At 41.4% G+C, this 19,940-nt stretch overlaps 1 protein-coding gene across 5 annotated transcripts in view; it reads right to left on the bottom strand.

Annotated features, from left to right (window-relative positions):
- The window catches only part of pkp4 (plakophilin 4), a 76,844-nt gene that overhangs the window by 22,698 nt on the left and 34,206 nt on the right, over nucleotides 1-19,940 (bottom strand). For 2 of the 5 annotated variants that reach the window (XM_035174416.2, XM_035174414.2), the window contains 6 exons: nucleotides 16,729-16,763; nucleotides 12,965-13,096; nucleotides 12,400-12,587; nucleotides 10,350-10,935; nucleotides 7,852-7,878; nucleotides 809-979 (listed from right to left, as the gene is read on the bottom strand). In XM_035174416.2, the coding sequence (XP_035030307.1) occupies nucleotides 809-979; nucleotides 7,852-7,878; nucleotides 10,350-10,935; nucleotides 12,400-12,587; nucleotides 12,965-13,096; nucleotides 16,729-16,763 (1,139 nt within the window). The remainder of the gene's footprint in view (nucleotides 1-808; nucleotides 980-7,851; nucleotides 7,879-10,349; nucleotides 10,936-12,399; nucleotides 12,588-12,964; nucleotides 13,097-16,728; nucleotides 16,764-19,940) is intronic. The other 3 variants (XM_035174417.2, XM_035174418.2, XM_035174419.2) reach the window with 3 other exon arrangements.

Below are 19,940 nucleotides of genomic sequence, written 5' to 3'. Positions count from 1 at the left end.
GTTCAAAGTAATGACCGCACTGACAGGCAGCAAATAGTACAATTTGACTATTGTGGCCTGGCACTGGTCCGTAGGGCGATAACCTCTATTGTAACTTCCTCTTGTGTTTTGTTGTAATTGAAAACAGGTTGTGCTAAAAAGCTAGCAGCCAAATGACATTGATTGTTATGAGGACATTGCATATTGTGGATCAAATCCTCCAAACATACAGTCTTCTGATTAGTGTTTAATATGATCATGCAGACTCCACTTCTATTGAAAGGTAAAACTTAAAGTTTGTTTTCATACCTGAAAGTCAGAAGCAAGGTTCATGTCTTTGTTACACTGTTTACATTTTCCGGTTAGTTATTGGTTTCACGTTGTAATTCAGGGAGCGCACTAAAGAGCTTTGTAAGGTACAGATATGTCCTGTCGTCACCTACGTGGGCTGCATCTACCTTTACTTGACATTCATTGGTTTGTAGACGGCCGTGCGTCTGACATTGGTGTGTTGTCAATATGGCGGGTAGTATTCTTTCTGTTTGAATTGAGAAAATGAATGAACTGCTTCACTTTGTTAATTCCTTCCAATGCCAAACATATCTTCAGAAGACTTCAAGCAATCCTGTGTGCTGCTTCCGCTTCTATCCCTTCACCAATTGTTTAATTCTGACTAAAGTCCAACCTATCCAAACAAGTCTTTTCACACTGCCAACAACCAACTCAGTTTGAATCCAGACCGGGACAACCTCTTTTGATCGGACTACATTTTGTTCCATTGGTCCAGACCCCTGAATGGGGTTTCATCAAATAATAAGGCGGGACCAACCTGAGGTGCTCCTGTAGAGGGTGCCCTGCTGGGTGTGGCTGGGGCTACGGTACAACGGGCCCTGGAAAGTTCGATCCTCGTAGATAGGCGCAATGTGGCGTTCTGGGGACATGGCGGACCTTAAGTCCTGACCCAGCTGGCTGTGTTGACTGGCGTATGAGCTCCGTATTCCTGTAGAGGGGCATGGAAGAGTGGTTAGTGGATATGTAGTTAGTCACAAATTGGTCCAGTGATTCTACAGACAAGACTTATAAGTGAGGTATAAATGGTTTGGAGCCTGTAAGACAAATAGATGTTAATCAACTGTCTTGTATAATGTCAAACTGTCAGTGAGCAAGACATTGAATGACTTCCAGCTTATTTGCTCCAATTCTCTCCGGCTAGCAGCATCGATTATAACATGGGGGTGGAGTAGGGTTGTTTTATATTAAATTAATTTATTAAATTAATATGATTGTGAAAATCTATTTTAAGAGACTTGATACTCGCATGAGTTAGGTTTTCAATCATATTAAGCAAAACGTCTCCTTTAATTGTTGCCACTGTAGCATGGTAATGGAGTTCACCTACATCTGCAAAGTCTGCACTGCATTATCATACAACAGTAATGCAACCCTTCCAAAAAAAAAGCAGACTTGATGTTCACCGTCACCTCTCTCAAGCAAGGATCAGGTCTAAGAATTAATTTTAATAAATTATGGAAATTAACAGAAACAAGAATAGAAGGTAAGAAAATAAATAAAAATATACTATTGCATTGCTGACCCTTTACGTGTCTGACAGTGAGGTTTCTGCCAAATCTGAAGAGAAATTAACTAAATAAAAATTAAAAGCTATTTACAATAGCATGTATCATTTCTAATCCACATTACATGGAGTTGACATGAGGACGACCCAAACACTATAATCGCACTCTAGTGGTAAACAGTAAGTATGAGAGAGTAGAATAACAAACCATGTCATTCTCCTCTTGATTTGATTTTACTCATCCCAACTAGAAATTTAATAAAAAAAGATATTTTTTGTTTATTTTCCAATTCTCTATCTGGTTACATAAGCTTGACACACAGAGATGACTTTGTTCAAGACCATGCACTGTAAAGGCTGGGAGGCTGAGTAACACAATATGAGAGGAAATAACTATAATTTAGTCTGTTATTTTATTGTATAGAACATTATGGAAAGATGACCACAACTACAAGCCAACCACTGCCACAGTAAGTCTGTCTTAAATTCTTGACACACAAATTGAGCTTGCGTTTGATATAGACCTGCGCCAACTTTGCATTGGTGTGCTCTTTTAACTGTGGGAAACAAATAGACAGGAGCATATAGTGAATACTGCACTTAATGGGCCACCAAACCGGAGCAAACATGAATGTGAACCAATCAGAGCAGATGTTGGGAAATGTGTGGTACAGGAAGCAGCCTGAGCCTCTAATCAGCAACAGGCTGACCTGCCAGGGCTGAGAACAAGCAACACACAGGTGAGTGCTGCAATTAAAACTCCCCTGCAGACAGATCACTATAACAACAGGCTGTGGGGACAGCATGAAGCAGCAAGTCCTCTCTGACTCAGACTCTGGGCGGATGTGAGACACGAACAGCAAAATGAGGTAACAGCATTATTTGATCCTCTGAATACTTGGATGCAAAGGAGACAAGACAGGCAGTGAGACTCCACACCCTCATCTCTTACCAAAGCAGAATCTAAATAACTAAACTTATTCAATGCACACAAAGCACATACTGCATCTGTGTTCTCTCTTCAAGAGAATACATCTTCAGATGTTTTCATTCTTAACATTTCTCGAGTTTAGGTCAAACCTCAGAGTACTGAAATCCCCATTTGTGTTTGTCTAGCCACTAGTGAGGCAGTCTTCTCAAGTAATAACCCAAATGAGTATTATGAATCTGAACATGAGCATATTGTGTCTCCTCTAAACAACTTGCCTCTTGTAAAAGTGTTTCAGATTCAGATTTTTGCTGTTCAGATACAGCTCTTAATGTAGAGAGGTAGAAAGAAAATAAAGCTACTGCATTTTTAGGAAAAATAAATTCACTGATACGTTAAAATAACTCATTACAAAATTTAATCGAGAAGAGAAAAGGATATTAACTGTAACAGCCAGATACTGTAACCACAACATAATTATTTTACATATAGTTTCGAATATTTGACTCAAGTAAAAGTAGGATTCAAATGTACTCTGAGTTACCGTGTCAAGGAAAACATATATGATGATGATGATAATGTTACATGATACAATTAATATATTACAGAACAACCTATTTACTTGCATACTTCAGCATTGGCTTTTGTTCTTATTCAAAGTAATTAAAGTACTAAAAAAAACTTACAAGTAATACTAGTGAAAGTAAATGTGATTAGTTTTCTTCCACCCCTGCATATAGTAGCATGTGGTGCAACACCCACACCGATCAGTACAGACACTCTGCTTTGATTACTGACATTCAGCTCAGCCATGTGTTCCTAAAAGCCCATTTAGCTGTGACTGTGTGAACGTCCTGCATGTTACAGCTTACAAGTGAAGCCTGTTGCTGACAGTATGAAGAGGCAATTGGTTTCCACTCTCCTCAGATCAAGGGAAGGGGCTAGCAGAGACAAGGAGTGGAGTACACGGGGCATTTCAAATAGGTAGAATAAAACTGTAATAAAACAAAGAAGAATTAAGGGGAAAAACAAGGAGTAAGTGGATGAAAATGACCCCATTAATTTGAGTACTGCTGTGGAGGAGATGGTTAAACGTTGCAAAGTTTCTACCAAACTAACTTGAAAAGGGACCACATCCTGACAACATAATACATTCAGCCCCAGATTCAGGGCTCAAAATGTAGTTTTGACTTGACAAACCCCTTTTCATTAAAAAAGTAGATTATGTTGATAAAGTTCTACAGGTAGCATGAATGGGCTGTGGACTACCCTTTAAATTGAAGCTGAAGAAGAACTGAAGACACAGAGATTTCTGATCTCTTCAGTTCCCTTGTTTGTCAAACAAAGTTGCAGATTTTCTTGATCAGCACGCCCATGTTTGTGTAAATCCTCACATTGGTGAAGCTCACTCAAGAGTGAATCCCAGTGGACCGGTATACAGTTGGCAACTTACTGCTCATTGCACATTTCGCGAGCCTCAAACATCGCTTGGGTCCTCTCCAGCTGCATGAGCTCAGGCGCAGACAGCTGCTGCCATGCAGAACCAGCTAAATGAGGGATTCTTGTCACAGTCTGAGACAGAGGAAATTAATAAATAAGCATGTTTGCCTCCTTTGGGGGCAACACAGGCCTTTGGGGGCACAGCAAGGGAAGAATTTAGATGTAGATAGTGAGCCCGCCTGAGGCTTACCTTTGAAGCACCAAGTCTTCGGTGGTTAAGAAGCCAAGCTCTGGGCTGGCATCAAGCAGCTGGTCAAAGGCGCTGCTAACCTCTAACTACATAATGAATGGGTAAGGGAATCATTTAACTACATTAATGATTAATGGTTATTAAAGATAGAATGTAGTCCAGACTACGTACTGATTTCTGAGGGAATACAACAGTTTAGAGTATATTGGTACTGAATATTTTCATGACCAGCTAGTTGCGGAGTGGTAACTAGGAGGCTGGGGAGAATCTCTGGGGATAACTTAGGGTTAACTCGACTCAGTTGGTTGAGCTTTCTCCTCATTCAAATATACACGCAGCATTCCCTACAACACATTACCTTGACCTGAGGTGTGAGCAGTGTGTGTCCTTGTCAGGTTTTGCTTTTGTCCTATTAACGAGTATAGTGCGAACAATTTGATAGAAGTTATTGACAAGATTATTAGAGATTTTGAACAAAAAGCTTTCACTTCATTGCAGACCGACTGTTGAGCCATCACAACTGCTATTCAAATTCAATTTAGTAAGAGGAAAAATCCCTTTAATGCTGTTTTAAGAGCGGCTAATATCTGTGTTCCCTCTCGTAATTTTTCGCAACACTTAAACAACGTTCTGTGATCATATACCTCCACCAAGGCCTTACCTCGCTATGTTAGAGAAAGTGAAAAAAAAAACAGTTCTGGATCAGCTCCAAAATTCAAGGGTAATGTCCAACCCCTCCTCCAAATTTCATGGAAATCAATTCAGCAATTTTAGCATAATCCTCATATCAAACAGACAAATAGGTAATAAACCATTTTGACTGACACATATATACTGTAGACTCACAATGGAGGTTAACAGGTTAAACTTAACCATGTATAACAAATTAACAAACAGATGGTATGTTGCTGTGCATGGTGGGGGCTAAAATAAAGTAAAACAGAATAGCGCTGCCAATGTGAGCTGTGGTGACACACTCAATAGCCCAAGAACCCTTTCATTCTGTGGCAGTGCACACAATAGCCACTAGCAGCGGCTTGGCAGGAAATCAGTTCAGCTTCTCTTGTTCAAAGGTTTGAAGGGGGCGAGGATATGAAGAGAGAGGGGGGGAGTGGAAAGACGCAAGAAAGGGCGGGAGACCACTGAGCAAAAAAAAAAGCTGAGAGAGAATATAAGAGGGGGAGGGAAAGAAAGGATGAAAATGAAAAGAGGGTTAATGAGCCAGTCCAGGACCACCAGAGACTCCGGATCCCATGTAAAGCTCGGCCACATGAACGGGGGCTTTTGGCACAGCTGTGACCGAGTGCGAGGGACAGAATCTTCCAGGCACAGGAGCCTTCATGCATACTGTATCTCTCCCCCTCAGCAGCCTGCTACTGGAAGTAGCAAACATTCAAACAACCTTAGAGGAGACTAATCCGTCTGCTTTCTTTATTCGGCTCCCCTGATGGAGGGGGCTGCAATCACTTCTAAAAGCATCTGCAAATTGTCAGGGAGAAATAACATACTGCTGTCTATTGAGAGTAAATGGCCCACATTCCTGATGCGTTATAGTCATTTAATTCTCCCCCTCAGCCCTCTCACCGTGGCTTTAACAGACTGTACTTGGCAGAGTCTGGATGAAGGGCGGTGGCGGCGTGGTGCTCGCTCGCTCGCTCTGGAGAAACAAACACTTAAACGAATGCAGCTGACTGCATTCCTCAACTAAAATAATTTTCAAAAACCCTTTCCAAACAAACTGGAGAATCGGCGTAATAACCAGAAAATTGTTATACATAAACGTGAAACTAGCTGTAAAAATAGAGTTGAAGCTACCGTGGTGGCTTGGCTGTTAGATTGAGAACTCAAAACATGCAAATGTGCCATTTCCCTTGTTCCACTCTGCCCTGAAATGGACGTTAAGCACAATGAGCATATTATTTGGCAGAATTTGTCTTCATTTTTCAGCAGCAGAGGGAAGGCATGACTGCTTGCCAATGGCCAGTGCACCTGGAGAGCCAGGTGGGTGGTAGCAAAAGAAGGAGGGAAGAGAGAGAGAGGAGGGACCTGAGAGGAGGAGAAAGGAAACAAAGGACAAGGGATTCAAGTCTTTGGAAGTGAAAACAGGAAACAAAATGTTTGACGAGGCATAAAAAAAGTCCAGGGAAGGAGGTAAAACGTCTTCTGATAGATACTGACAGAAAATAACCAACAGCTACAATATCAACGCAAGGCTGTCGGATGGCATTTGCCAAATGTTTGCCATTGAGCCTGATCGTGTGATCATCCCATTTCCTTCTACTATGGCTGATCAAACACTTGTGACAAATTATTGTGACAGAGACAAAGCTCCAGTGAAATGTATGCGAGAGGAAGGGGAGACAGAAGAGGGAATAGAGTGAGATGGAAATACGGGGGAATAAGGGGAAGATAAGGGAGGTGCGAGAGAGGGAGAAAACTAGGCTGGTGTTTCAGTCCACTCAGAGGACGGGGACTGAAAATCCATTTGTGTCTGCTGGAGACATCATCAGTCACAGCAGGAGCACGTATTTGTGAGCATAGTAGGACTAGACAATAAAACAATCTTAAAAATTCTTCTACATCACAAAATAAGATTCAATATTCCAATCGGGCTACAACAGTCGGTTGCTGATTTTTTGTACTTTGTAGGAACTATCCAGGAAGAAATAAAATGCACCTTGCCCTAACCACCCACTTACAAGACCCTGGAAAATTATGTGAAAACAGGCGACTGTTAAGATGCTAAAATGACCCGAAAAGAGGAGGAACATCTGGCGGAGAGGGGTCACACAACGTTATTCAAACATGGTTCAAGTTCAGATAAAGAGCTGATTGATATCTGTCACCGACAACCTGTGTCAACAAGGATGGGAAACACAAATAGTCTCTTCCAGTATATGAGAAAGTGGCCTCCATGTCATATCAGACCCCTTTTCAGTTTCTCCCCACAAAAGTTATCTTTTGAATATAATGCAACACTATCAGCTCTGTGCACAATACAATACAATACAGGGAGATGGAGGAGAGAGTAAAAATGTAATTGTTGCTTTACGCACAAATTTGTCATTGTTAAATAATCCAGCCACCGAAACATATTTGAATAAATAAAGAAATAGGAATGTAAGGATTCTTTTTACACTGGGAATATGTAAGTTTGGCTTTTAACAATGTAAGGGGATGCGCAACAGAAGTATCCTGGCCAGAGCAGATGAGAATTGCAATTTGACTTCATCTTAAGCGCAGCACAATTAACTGTGATAAGACAGGAGGAGCCTGAATGTAGTGGTTCTTCATTGCCCTGTATAACCACTATGGTGGCTCTCACTCTAAAATGTTTAACTGCATTGTTTCAATTAAAAACACATAGTGGTATTAAATGTGTATCGAGGTAATTGCCAACAGATCAATAACATAAAACATACTGTGATAATATTCCTGCCCATATTGCCCAACCCTAGCGATAAGAGCCCGTAGTAAAACCACACGGCAGGATGTGACCTTTAATGCTGATAACACTACACACTACACACTAAACACGTGCACATGCAGTGGTTATTAAGGAATATCAGGTTCAACCAACAACAAACAAAAGGCACACATGCACATGCAGCACCAAACACACAAAGTACACCGAGGATGAGGGGAAACCCATGTGACACAACAAATCAAAATGTTCACCTTGAATGGCATCATCAACCAGGGCATCTGAGCATTTCCCCAGGCAGCATGTATTCAAGCAGAAAACAGCCCATTAACCTTGTAGGTCTTGACATTAAGGCTTGTTCACTTCGGGGGTTTTGTAGGGAAAGTGGAAGAGACATTTACTTTCCCCACCAATCAAGTGTAATATGTCCCTCATTCATGGCCGCACCCACCACTGAGGTCACAGAAGTTAGAACCTATGTGTTTTTTATGAGGTGTCTATGATGAAAGTTGTGAAATAATGGCTTAAAATCCACTTTACTGTGGCGCTGTACGGATATTGTGAAACACCAAGATGACCAACTTGCTTATCAGATGTACTTGTTATTGTGTGGTGGAGTAAATGATCATGTTGTTGTAAAAACAAAATCTTTACACAGCACAGAGGTCCTTTGATTATGTCAACAAACCGGACTGGCAGCTGAATCTACCCACATGTGCTACAGGTGATTTCATAATTTTACTTGTGGACTACTTGTAGTTCAAAGCCTTTTTATCTGCAAATCTAATCGGACAAACAAGATTTGTGTTTGGCTCGAAAAACAAAACTAGAAAACATTAGCCAGTGTTTGTTTTGGATTTTTCCAGATCTTCTCAATTGTTCTAAATAACAAATGCCTATCCCCAATCCTTACACTGTCAAACCAGTACAGAGGGCCCCTGTTTTTCAGACCCCACCTACATATTACAGTAACCTCATTTTCCCTTCCTGAGTGGTCATAGTCTTCGTAATGCACTCATTAAAATAATGGATTTGGAGGGAACTCATTATGTGTTGTGGAAATGATTTCTTCTACCCTTTTCTATTTTTCTACACAGGTACACATGCTCATGTATTTATTGTTGTATTGGTCATTACTTATCTAACCTGATAATAGGGTAAGATAAATGTCCCTGAAGATATCACAGATTCATGGCACCTTGATGTTTCACAGGTAAAACGTCCTGCATTGTAGATATTAAGCAAAAGTATGTGTAAGTATCATTAGATCATTATGATATAAATATAATAGAAGGATTTCACTGTTGTAGTTGGTTGAGTCGAAGCATTTTTGAGCAATTGTGTCCAACTCCAACTAATAATACTTTTGATTATTGATTAATTTTCTGATTATTTTGTAAAAAGTTGTGAGAAATTCCATCATAAGTGGATGTACTGATTATAAAAACGCTTTCCATTTAACTAAAGGTGCTCTATCCTCTCTGTACCTTTAATTCCCACAGCCCAACGAGGTGTGTGAATTTATTTGTATGTTTCTGTATGGGGTCAGGCCGAAGTCATTGAGTGTGTGCGTTAGTGTGTGTGTGTAAATCAGAGGTTAATGAATGCAAGGATAATGCAGGAGTAGTAGTTGTAGGAAAGGAGTAACCATGACTTTTTATACTATGGTAAACTGTGACTCTGGTATTCTGCTGCAACCCTCAATTCAAACCAAAATGATCTCTGAATAAACACCAAACACTATAAACTTCTCACCTATCTTCAGAAATTTTAAAATGTACTCCGATGTATGGGAGTACACAAGTGACATCACTGTCTGGTGTGGTTATAGATACAGTAAAGTCACTCGTGAACTGAACTGCACACTGGAAGCTTGAGATTGATAATAACATTGTCAGAGTAAGTAGTGTTACCATGTCACATATTATCTTAAATATAAACTCCTACATTTGTTTCAGAGTCTATTCTCAACAGCAAAACTAACTACGATCCATAGTGTATTAAACTATTTGAGCTAATATTTGTCTTCTCTCAGAAACTATGTTTTGGCTGCCCTCCAGCAGAACCACTGACCTCACAATCTCTGTTTCCTCTCTGGTTGAGTATGCTGAGCAGTGAGCCACAAAAATTGAATAATGTATCACTGTCCAAATATTTACAGCCTTAAGTAGAAATCCCCTGCTCAAGAAGTCAGAAGTAATGTATATAAAATGAAAGCGTCTTACATGAATCACTTGAATTAAAACTATGTTGAAGCTCAGGCCTTTCTGTTGTGAGGGAAAAAGGTCTCTTTACAGTGTTAATAATGGAAATAACTTGAGGAATCATTTGGATGATATTAAAAGTGTGTGTTCCTCCTGTGGTCATGTTTTGAGTCCACATGAGGGAGCTCGGCCTTGGCCCACCCACACACACACACACACACACACACACACACACACACACACACACACACACACACACACACACACACACACACACACACTTATTGACAGAGCTATGCGCCAATGGGAAAAAAGGACAGCAGGGCAAAGAGCAAAAGACTATCTATTCTTTTCTGACTAAATGTGTTTTCTATAGCTACTGCAACTGCTCTTACAGTTGTATGCAGACAAAACGCTGCAAGTCATTTGAGAATAATTCCCTATTAAATTATGAAAGAGTCTAATCGAGTTTGAACAGGCTGCTGAGGTGATACACTCTGATTAGTGTGTCTGTGTGTATGTGTGTGTGTGTGTGTGTATTTAAGCACCTGTGAGGCTGTCAGGTCGCGTCATCCTCTCGTAAATGTCATAACTCTGGGGTCCATAGGGGTCAGTGCTGTGGAGCATGGAGCGGGGAAGGGTGGAGCTGTAGTGCTGGGGCACAGCAGTCATACTAGCCCTGACTGGAGATGACGAGTGGGTGGGCTGCTTATTTAGCGGGGGGTTAATGTTGTCCATCATCGTAAGAGGAGAGCCCATGCGGCCTGACGAGGACCCTGCGGACGCCTGATAGGGCGAGGTGTTGTGGCTAGCGCTGCCCGATCGTGAGTTCGTGGAGCCCACGCGTCGCAGTGCAGCGGGGGAGTTTTTCTGGGTCGAGTAGGGTGAGCTGCTTCCACCGCAGGCTGTAGTGGTATTGATCCGCTGGGCAGAGGGCAAGGTTGTGGAGAAGATGCTGGAGAGGGGTTTGGGTTCAGTTACAATGGGTGAGCCATAGGCACTGCCAGGTGAGGTACGCAGGGAGCCGCGGGAGGGGGAGATACTGCTGGCGTAGGCTGGCGAGTGAGAGCGAGAAGGCACTGAGCTTACCCTCCGCATAGCACGGCCAGGCACTACTGTTGTGACTGCTGGAACCTGCAAGTGAGGGAAAAAAACAATATGGCTTCATGCATTTGTTTCTTCAGTCCTTAAGGAGCCATAAAAATCATTAACAATCATGTTGTACTTCACTTTACCTGAGTAATGGGAATGACATGCTAAATAACACAGCATTAAATAAACCAATTCATTACAGGACATGACTTTACTCTAGGCCACAATCATTTTCTCTTTTCCATTTGTGTCTACAGCGTACAATAGAGCAATTTGGTTTCCCAGTGGTCTCTGTGTACTTTGCCATATGAAGCATCATTACGTTGTTGTGCTCAGAACACTGTGAACCTTCGGTGTCTTTAAACTTCACATTGTTATCTTCACAGGAAACATCTCAATTCAATTCTGGTGTCTCTCTTTTTTGTCATTAATTTAAAACTTCAATCAATTATTAATTCAATTTCATGAGCTCTTTAACATTGTGAGCCCTGTTTATTGGAAACACCATGCTCATACTGGATAGAAGGGCTCTTCCTTTGCTGTCAACACAGCTTCAGTTCTTTGTGGCACGTTGAATATATCCATTCTTCATGTCCGCATAACTGCATCAAATCATTTCTGAAGATTTGCTTTCTTCACAATCTCTCCTTTTGCCACATCAATCATCGGATTCACATCTGATGACTGGGAAAAGCGCTGATGTGCACCGATCTCATTGTAATGTTCATGAAACCAATTTGAGATGACTTTGATTGCTTTGTGACATGGTGCATTAACAGGCGGGAAGTAGCCATTAGCCATTGTGGCATCAAAGGAAATGCACATGGTCAGCAACACTTCTCTGATAGGCTGTGGGATTCAAGCGATGATTCGATGATTACCCACAGCCTATCACATCCACCAACTGGACACAAGGCAGGTCCTAGAGCTTTGGAACTTCTGACCCGACCATCTGCATGTCTCAATCCAGATTCATCATTAATCACAATTCTGTTCTTGGCGGACAGAAGCGGAACCCATCATGCTTTTCTGGTGCTGCAGTGGCTCATTTTACGTGTTCTGCACCCTGAGAGTGGTTCTCTGAGTTATCGGAGCCTTTCTGTCATTTTGTAACCTCTCTCATCAACAGCTTGTTTCTGTCTGCTGACCTGCCGCTCACTGGATGTTTTGTTTTTCACAGCTTTCTTAGTAAAAACTCTAGAGACTGTTGTGTATGCAAATCCCAGGAGATCAGTTTCAGAAATAATGAAACCAGCCCGTCTGGCACCAACAATTATGGGATCAGTTCACCTTTTTCCTCTATTCTGATGTTTGGCAGACCGTTAACTAAAGCTCCTAACCTGTATCTACATGATTTTATTCATTGCTGACTAGTTATTTGGATAATTGCATGAATAAGGTGTACACCTCTTCCTAATAAAGAGTAATCCAGATAATAACTCTTTAAAGATACATTTTATATTTATGACGACAGCAATATGTTGTGGATGCAGTTGCTGCCAGTACCTGGGTGGAAGCCTGGCCTTCAGCCCTGGCATTCCTCATCAGGGTGCCAGCGCCAGGGAAGGAGTGCTGCATCCTCAGCTCAGCCTTGCCCAGGTTCTGGCCACTGAAATAGCCGCTGTTGGCATCCTGGTAGCCACTGTCCGAGTACGAGTTAATCTGAGTGGAGCTACGTGAATTCACTGCGGACCCTGAGAGAGAGTGACAGAAAGAGAGGCAGAGAGAGGAGGACAAAGGGTCAGAGGTTTATGAGATGGACATCACAAATGGTTTCATAATAGATGTGACATTTACCTAGACGACATCACTACTGACAAATGGCACTGCAGGAGGATAAATGTTCTACCACCCTGTGCTTCAATGTACCATGGCACATTGTTCAGCAAAAAAGTGCAAGACAAACACAGATTTTATGTAAAGTATTATCAAGAGACAAGTAATGAAACAGTTTGTCGTCAATTAATTTCCATATAAATGTAGTGGGATAATGCTGAGGCAAGGAAACAAAGACGTGAGTCAGAAAGAAAAAAAACGCAGTGCAGAAGATGGTGAGAAGGCAATAACAGACCCTCACTTTCATGGAGGGAGGACTGCTCCGGGGAATACGGAGACACCTGCTCTGACTCAGTCCTGATGCGGTAGCTGGGCGACTGGGAACTGTCAGTCACCCGAGACTTTGTGTCCCCGGAGGCGGAGGCATCTGGGAAGGCAGAGCAGAGCATAGCAGAGCAGGGGAGTCAGACAAAGAGAAAGAGCTTTGAGTGTGAAACGGTTACAGAGTTTTGAGACGGAGAAGATTATAATAGTCATTAAAGTCGCCGACGATTTTTGGAGTTGAGAAGAAACAATAACAGCCAATAATTTCTGCAACATTAGTTCCACGCCTGTGTTCGAGTCATTCAATTTTACTGCCATACTAATTTTAGGAAGCGAAATTGGGTTGGCGAGGTAGTTCAACAGTGTATGCGGCCATGCTCCGAATAGTTTAACTGCTCTAACGTTCCCCTTCATCCCGCCCTCTGTATGTGTGGTGGCAACAACCAGTTTGGCAAACAGGAACTTGACTTAGGCCTCTAATGTCCCTGTGCACAATGTTTCCCCATAATCACAATCTAGTTAAGCGTGACTACTGTCAATGGGTTACTCTGCAATCACTAGAACAATGGCAGCAAGCGGAGGGGCACAGCTGCCGGGGTCTTTCATATCCTGCCCAGTCAGCTGGTGAGTGAGAGTTGAATTCTGTACATATAGGCCTAGTACCTGACATCCCGCTTTCTTACATCTGGATATCGGAGTGTTTAACCATTTAAAAGTATTGCATTGCCTGGTGTGAGCAGGTCATCAGTGCAGGACACCTTGCTGATTGCATTTCAATAATGCTATTTTCAATTTAATACATAACCCTGTTGAGGTTAAAGGGTAAAGGCAATTTTTTTTTCTGTAGCCGTCAAAAAGCTTTGGAATAGTTTATTATTTATATTTATGCTGCTTGCAGACATGCACGGACCTCTGGACATTTTGCTGAAATTGTCATGCCAGCCCCTTAGTAGAACTTAAAAATAGGAGCCATACATATAGAAGACGCCTGCTGTTTTCTTCATATGTGAAAGAACATAACCCAATTGTCTGTAAGTTGTTTGTATTCGCTTTTTTAGCCTAGAGAGATTGCATTTAAATTCATACAAATTGTATGTGTGTAATACAAGTCCTGTTTAAGTATTTACAGTTCACATGAACCAGCATTTGTGTTCTTTAAGTGTAACATCAAAAGGTCTTTTGTCTCCTTATATTCTAGCAGTGACTCTGTGCGTCCTTTAAGACCTCAGGGTTTTCATACTGAGCCTTGACCCGGTTTGATAAATGAGATGCCAAGAGGCCGGAACAGAAGAGGAAAATAAATAGAGGGAGAAACACCAAGAGGACAGAGAGACACAACCCTTTCCCCCCCAAGCTGATGATCAAACATTACTGGCCTCAAATAATAACAATAATTTCCCATATGTAACAACTCCATGTCGACTGTTCTCAAATGACATTAACACTCCTGATACACACCCAGGATGAGTAGTTGTCACAGCACCGTGAGGGCCCCTAATACATTTTCTTGTATATTAATAATTTATTCTATAAAACTATATATAGTGTCCAGTTCACACAGACTTCCAGCACCAGCCATACAATCAGCTTGTCTGCGTCTCATCTGGACTTGAATTCCCATTTCTCTCACGTTATCCTGTCTGTGCTTTACTGTGTTTCCAGACCACTTTAAGGTTTGATTCCCGTGTTGGAAAATAATGCAGAAACTGAATTTTCAAAACCTATATCCACAAATAATAGAACAGAGTGAGGTTGTAACATTACATAAAAGAGCGGAGCGTTGATAAAGTTGAAAATATAAATTGTAAGCACATAGACTAACTGTATTTTAATCCATATCTGTGCATAAACAGATTTGGAAACGTGAACAAATCTGTAACTGTGTGAGTTACGTGTAGTGCATGTGAACACTAATCTGCAAATGCATGCTTAGATGTGTAGATTGTGTAGATAATACACAAACACAATTATTGGCCTCATAGAGAAAAATCTGCATTTCACTTCTGAGTGTGTTTTAATGCTGCTACTGGATAACAAATTAAAGTTACACAATTACGTACTGATTCTGCTATAATACCTTCTTTTTTTTTAATCATCTATTAACTTTTCAAAGAATATTTTCCAAAAGCAATCTTAAGTAGAATTTCAGTAATTCAAATCCAGAGTCAGAGGGCTCTTGTCTTGCACATCATTTGTATAAAAAGGGGTATTATAAATTTGATAAGAAGGTAGATGGCTGCGTTTGCTTTGATTAAATTGGCAGGGTCCTTTTTTAACATGAAGCTGCCAGTGTGTTGACAGAATGCACGTCTGTAAAAGAAGAAGCGGCTACACAAAACAAGACAGGAAAGAAAGTTTTCATTTCAGGAGGTTTGTCCTCTATTCTCGATGGACGGGGGGGTGTGTGACTGCATTGACATTGCCCGGGGGCCAACATGCTCATTTCCACAGTAACGCTTCTATCCCAAACACTCAGAGAGTGGAGTCATATGCATGGTGGCTTATGAGTTCAATAAGCCTCACAGACAAAAACGTGGCCCATTACGCTCTGCGCCGCACATTTAGACTTAAATTCCTTTAGATTGGGAAAAAAATAATACATTACCACATCTGACTATCATTTATCATCTACAGTACAATGAGAAATCAATACAAAGCGATTGTGATTAGTCCTCAGCTCTGTTCCAACACTAATGAAATACATTCAGCAAGGAAATGGGCAGCGGGCAGCAAATGAGAAAAGCGTGTAGTATTAATATTCCCAGAGCATATGTACAACTAAACCCCCCATGGGCTCGTCTGATGGGATCGACAATAAAAGATTAATGACCATTGCAGAGATTCACTAAGTTCCAGAATCGAATTAATAAGCCATGAAAAACATTAGTAAATTCAATTCATTATCCGTTCCCTCCTAAAGATCCTTCAAGGATGTGGGCTAAACAAACAGACCAAAGTGGTCGGTGAGAAATCCTTCAGCCCCCAGTCACCGACGGTGTTGTGTGTGAGTGGGCAGAAGTAGCTTAAATAAATATTAAAACAGGAATACGCCTCAGGCTGTCCATGACTGTAAGTGTGCTTAAAAAGGCTCCTGTTAGCAATGATAACTGTGATAATATAAAACATGCCTATATTGCACCGCACACACACAGAAACACACTCTCAGCCAAACCCTGTACAGAAAAACAAAAGGTCCTCTCTGCAAATATTAAAAGAGAATTGAGAAGCACAAAGCAAAAAGGTTTTGCTTTCCAGATGTTACATGTGTATTTTTTTTAATCACTGTGATGCTGAGCAGTATTGTCTAGGCCAATTTCAGCTGCCTTTACATGTTATGACGCATTAGGAGGTTTGTTTATCTTTAGGTTGAGGTGTAGCATTAGGTGTAGAGCGAGGTGGTAGAAAAAAAAAAATACACATACTTCCATGTGTCCTTCATGTTGGCTTGGTTGTTAAGCAATACATCCACTAGGAGTCAAAGCTTCTGACAAACATGGTGACGGTGCAGAAGGCGGTTATAATGTGATAACTCTGCCCGGGCGAATTAACATCATACAGATGCTAAAGTTCCACCATTGTTGAAATGTCTTCCTTGTGGCTTGAACTATTGGCTACACTGCCCCCCGCAATTAACTGTGGTACTGCTTCATTTCATGATCTGAATGCAATGCAAAGCATGCTTGTGTTAGGAAGAGGGACAGCTATCCAAACATCTTAGTGTTCAAGTTGACATACCTGCATTTCTCCAAGGCAGGGACTTCTCAGAGGAGCTGTGAAAACAGGAGATGAAAAAGTGAATACATGTACTACACACACACACCACACTGAATGACGTGAGTGAAATCACGTGGAAGAGACACCTTTGGGACTCAACTGCTCTTTCACAGCCGTGTATATACAGTTTAATCACTGTGTTTGAGATAGAAGAGCCAGAGTATACTGGCAAAGTGGAGATTTCAGTGTTTACCAGGAATTAAAGGTGCCTTTGGTGACAGATTAATGATTTTGTTTGAGGGCCCTTCACCACTGGACAAAAAGCTATAAATGTGCAACTGGAGTCTGTTTTTCACACCCTAAGTTGAAATGTGCAAAAAGCCAGGGGATGGATTATAGATAGATAGATGTAGTTAATTGATCCCAATTTGGGAAATGATTACGATCAAATGGAAGCTGATACTTAATAGACAACAGAGACAAGCCCCGGGAGTAAATCAAAGGTGATCATTCAGTACATTAACAAACACTCATGTCATCCTGACATAATCCTGTATGGCAGTGAATGACAAGCACAAAGAGAATCTGAGAGAGATTCTCAGTCTCCAGAGAATAATGCAGGAGAGTCATGGTCCAGTCAGAAAGAAAGTGTGTGTGTATATGTCAGTGTTAGAGGTGAAGAGAGCGAGAGCAGAGCCAGGAGGAGCTGAGAAAACCCATGTGTTTGAAGCAGCACTATTATGAAGTAAGATTTCATTAATTTAAAAAAAAAAAATAGAGAATCAATATTTGGCGGTCAGTGTTAATATTGTGGCAGAGGCCACACATTAATCAATGTATGGGAAACATTGAGAAACTGTAGCATCCTTCAAAGTGGTTGCGGGACACATTTGTTTTCACATAGCATGACGAATGTGTCGGAGACCACCTCCAAAGGAGTGTTTGGATCTCAGAAGTGTCCTAAATGTGTCTTGAATGTGTCACACCGGCCATTAAAGCTGTCCACTTGTGATCTGATCGACAGAGATGGATGTTTATGCCAGGTCTGAACGGGGCCGCAACACTAATGATACCTGTCAGAAAAAACAATGCTAGTGCTGGTGCGTCGTGATTGATGATGAACAGACCTGGATCAGAAGAACAAGAATCAGACTTATTATCAAGCTCATCGCAAGACGACATAAAACCAGACATCAAGTACACTATGGCACAAATATCAAAAGGATCTCAAAGGAATTCTCAGATGCTGCATATTGACCCTGGGTTTTAAACTCCAATCTCTTTTCCAAATGAGACCAACCTCCACTAGGTGCACTATAACCCTGTATGCATTGGTATAAATCCAGCTTTGCCCTTCACAACAGAAACCTTACACTTAATTATTGCAGTTAAGGTGTTAATATAGACAAGAGGCAAGGAGGAGGCAGGGAGAAAATTATAGCGCATACTGTACCAGTTTCATCCCAGTGCTACTTTGAATGGAGCTCTGATGCACTGAGTTTAATATAATGCTTTTTTGTCCATCTCTTAACTCAGAGTTTCACGAATCAATCTTCTTCCTTTGTTTTAAAGAAAAATATGGAATTCAAGGTCAAAACTGATTGATCAAGAGAGCACTGTGTGTGTGCAGCACATCATGCATCTGGTTCCACAAAATGCCAGAAAGCCACCATAAGATCTCACACAGGTCAGCATTAGGGCAGGCAGACTGGGTTGTTCCCTGTAAACAAGGGAATGCACTGCACTGAAATGGTTATAGCTTAGTGCAGAGCAGGCATGAGCTATCATACATGAACATCTTAATAGCCACCTAATCATTTCAGCTTACGTAAGTACCTCTGAAAATACTTTCTGACTTAAGGGGGAAGAAAGTCACACAGAGCAATTTTTTTCCAAGACTGGTTATTATGACAGAGGCCAAGCAGGAGACATCAGAGCTGTGTTCCAACTCTTTTCATTATTTGCTGGACATTGCTATCAAGCACCAAATGTCTAAGGTGACACTCAATGAGCTTTAAGAACCCCAGCTCTCTGAATTTAATGAGCACGCAGGCAATTAAAAAAAGAGGAAGTTGGGCGAGTTGTGCTCCACTGAACCACGGCAGATGAAGAAGAAGAATGGATACCATGACGGTGATGCGCTGCTGTGCATGCTGCATATCGACAGGCTGCCTGGGTAAAGGGCTTTGTGGAGTGACTGTAAAACTGAAGATGCTGATAAAGAACTGGTCTGACCCTAATGGGATACTTAATTCCCCATCAACCCCTCTGGCTAGTCAGAGATGGGCTGGGTGGGAGGTTGCATCTTTTAAAGAGTTTTGCCAGAGGTCATGACCACCTCCCCTCTATGTGCTTGCAGAAATAAAAGGGCGGTGGTCAGCTCTAGAGGTGTCATGAAATGTAATGACTTCCATCACAATCCTTAAGTGTCCTGTCACCTCTGCTGTCATCCTGCTGAGCTATTGAGCCCAAACAGTGGGACCTCGACGGTTAAGGCTAATCTCCATTCACACACAAATCTCCAGTGGTAGCCATTTCATTTGTCCATCTCTGGCTTTAAAATAGGTGTGAAAATGGTGTTACATGTTTTCTTTATAGGATCTGTGGGAGGTGGAGGGGAGCAACGGGCCCCCCAGTGAGAAGAAAAGATGCGTTTACATGGATTTGACAAATGTGATAACAACTTCTGGCCAAGACCTAATTTTCAAAACAAGATCTGCAGGGGAAACTTAGTCGTACAATATGATTAGAATAAACCTGGATAACAAATGCAGATTTCTAATGGAGAGATTACTTTGCCATTATTCAAACTTTACCAGTGTTTCTGAAAGCTTTTGCAAGTGTGTCCATTTACATGCCAAAGACCTATGACACAGAGAGTACCTCTCTCTGTGGCAACAGTAAAACTTGGTGAAATAAAGATACTTTTAACTGTGTGGTTTGTATCTGAAATACATAAATCCAAACTCAACTTTTAACAGAGAAAGGAACGACATCTGCTACAAAAAAAAATATGAATGACAACAGAAATCAGATTGCAGAGCTACATAGTGGATTATCAACAACTAATCTCAACACAAGGATTTACTGAAAACCCTATTCCTGCATCAGCAACAAGTGTCTCGATCTGATTTGGGGCTGCTTTGATGCAATCAAACTCTGATTATAGTTCCAACAAAAACACCAAGAATTATTTTACCTCTGATTCGTCTTCCACCTGACTCTGATGCTCG

The sequence above is a fragment of the Hippoglossus stenolepis genome, chromosome 13 (assembly GCF_022539355.2).
Source record: "Hippoglossus stenolepis isolate QCI-W04-F060 chromosome 13, HSTE1.2, whole genome shotgun sequence".
NCBI classification, from domain to species: domain Eukaryota; kingdom Metazoa; phylum Chordata; class Actinopteri; order Pleuronectiformes; family Pleuronectidae; genus Hippoglossus; species Hippoglossus stenolepis.
This window is presented reverse-complemented; position numbering and strand designations above follow the sequence as displayed.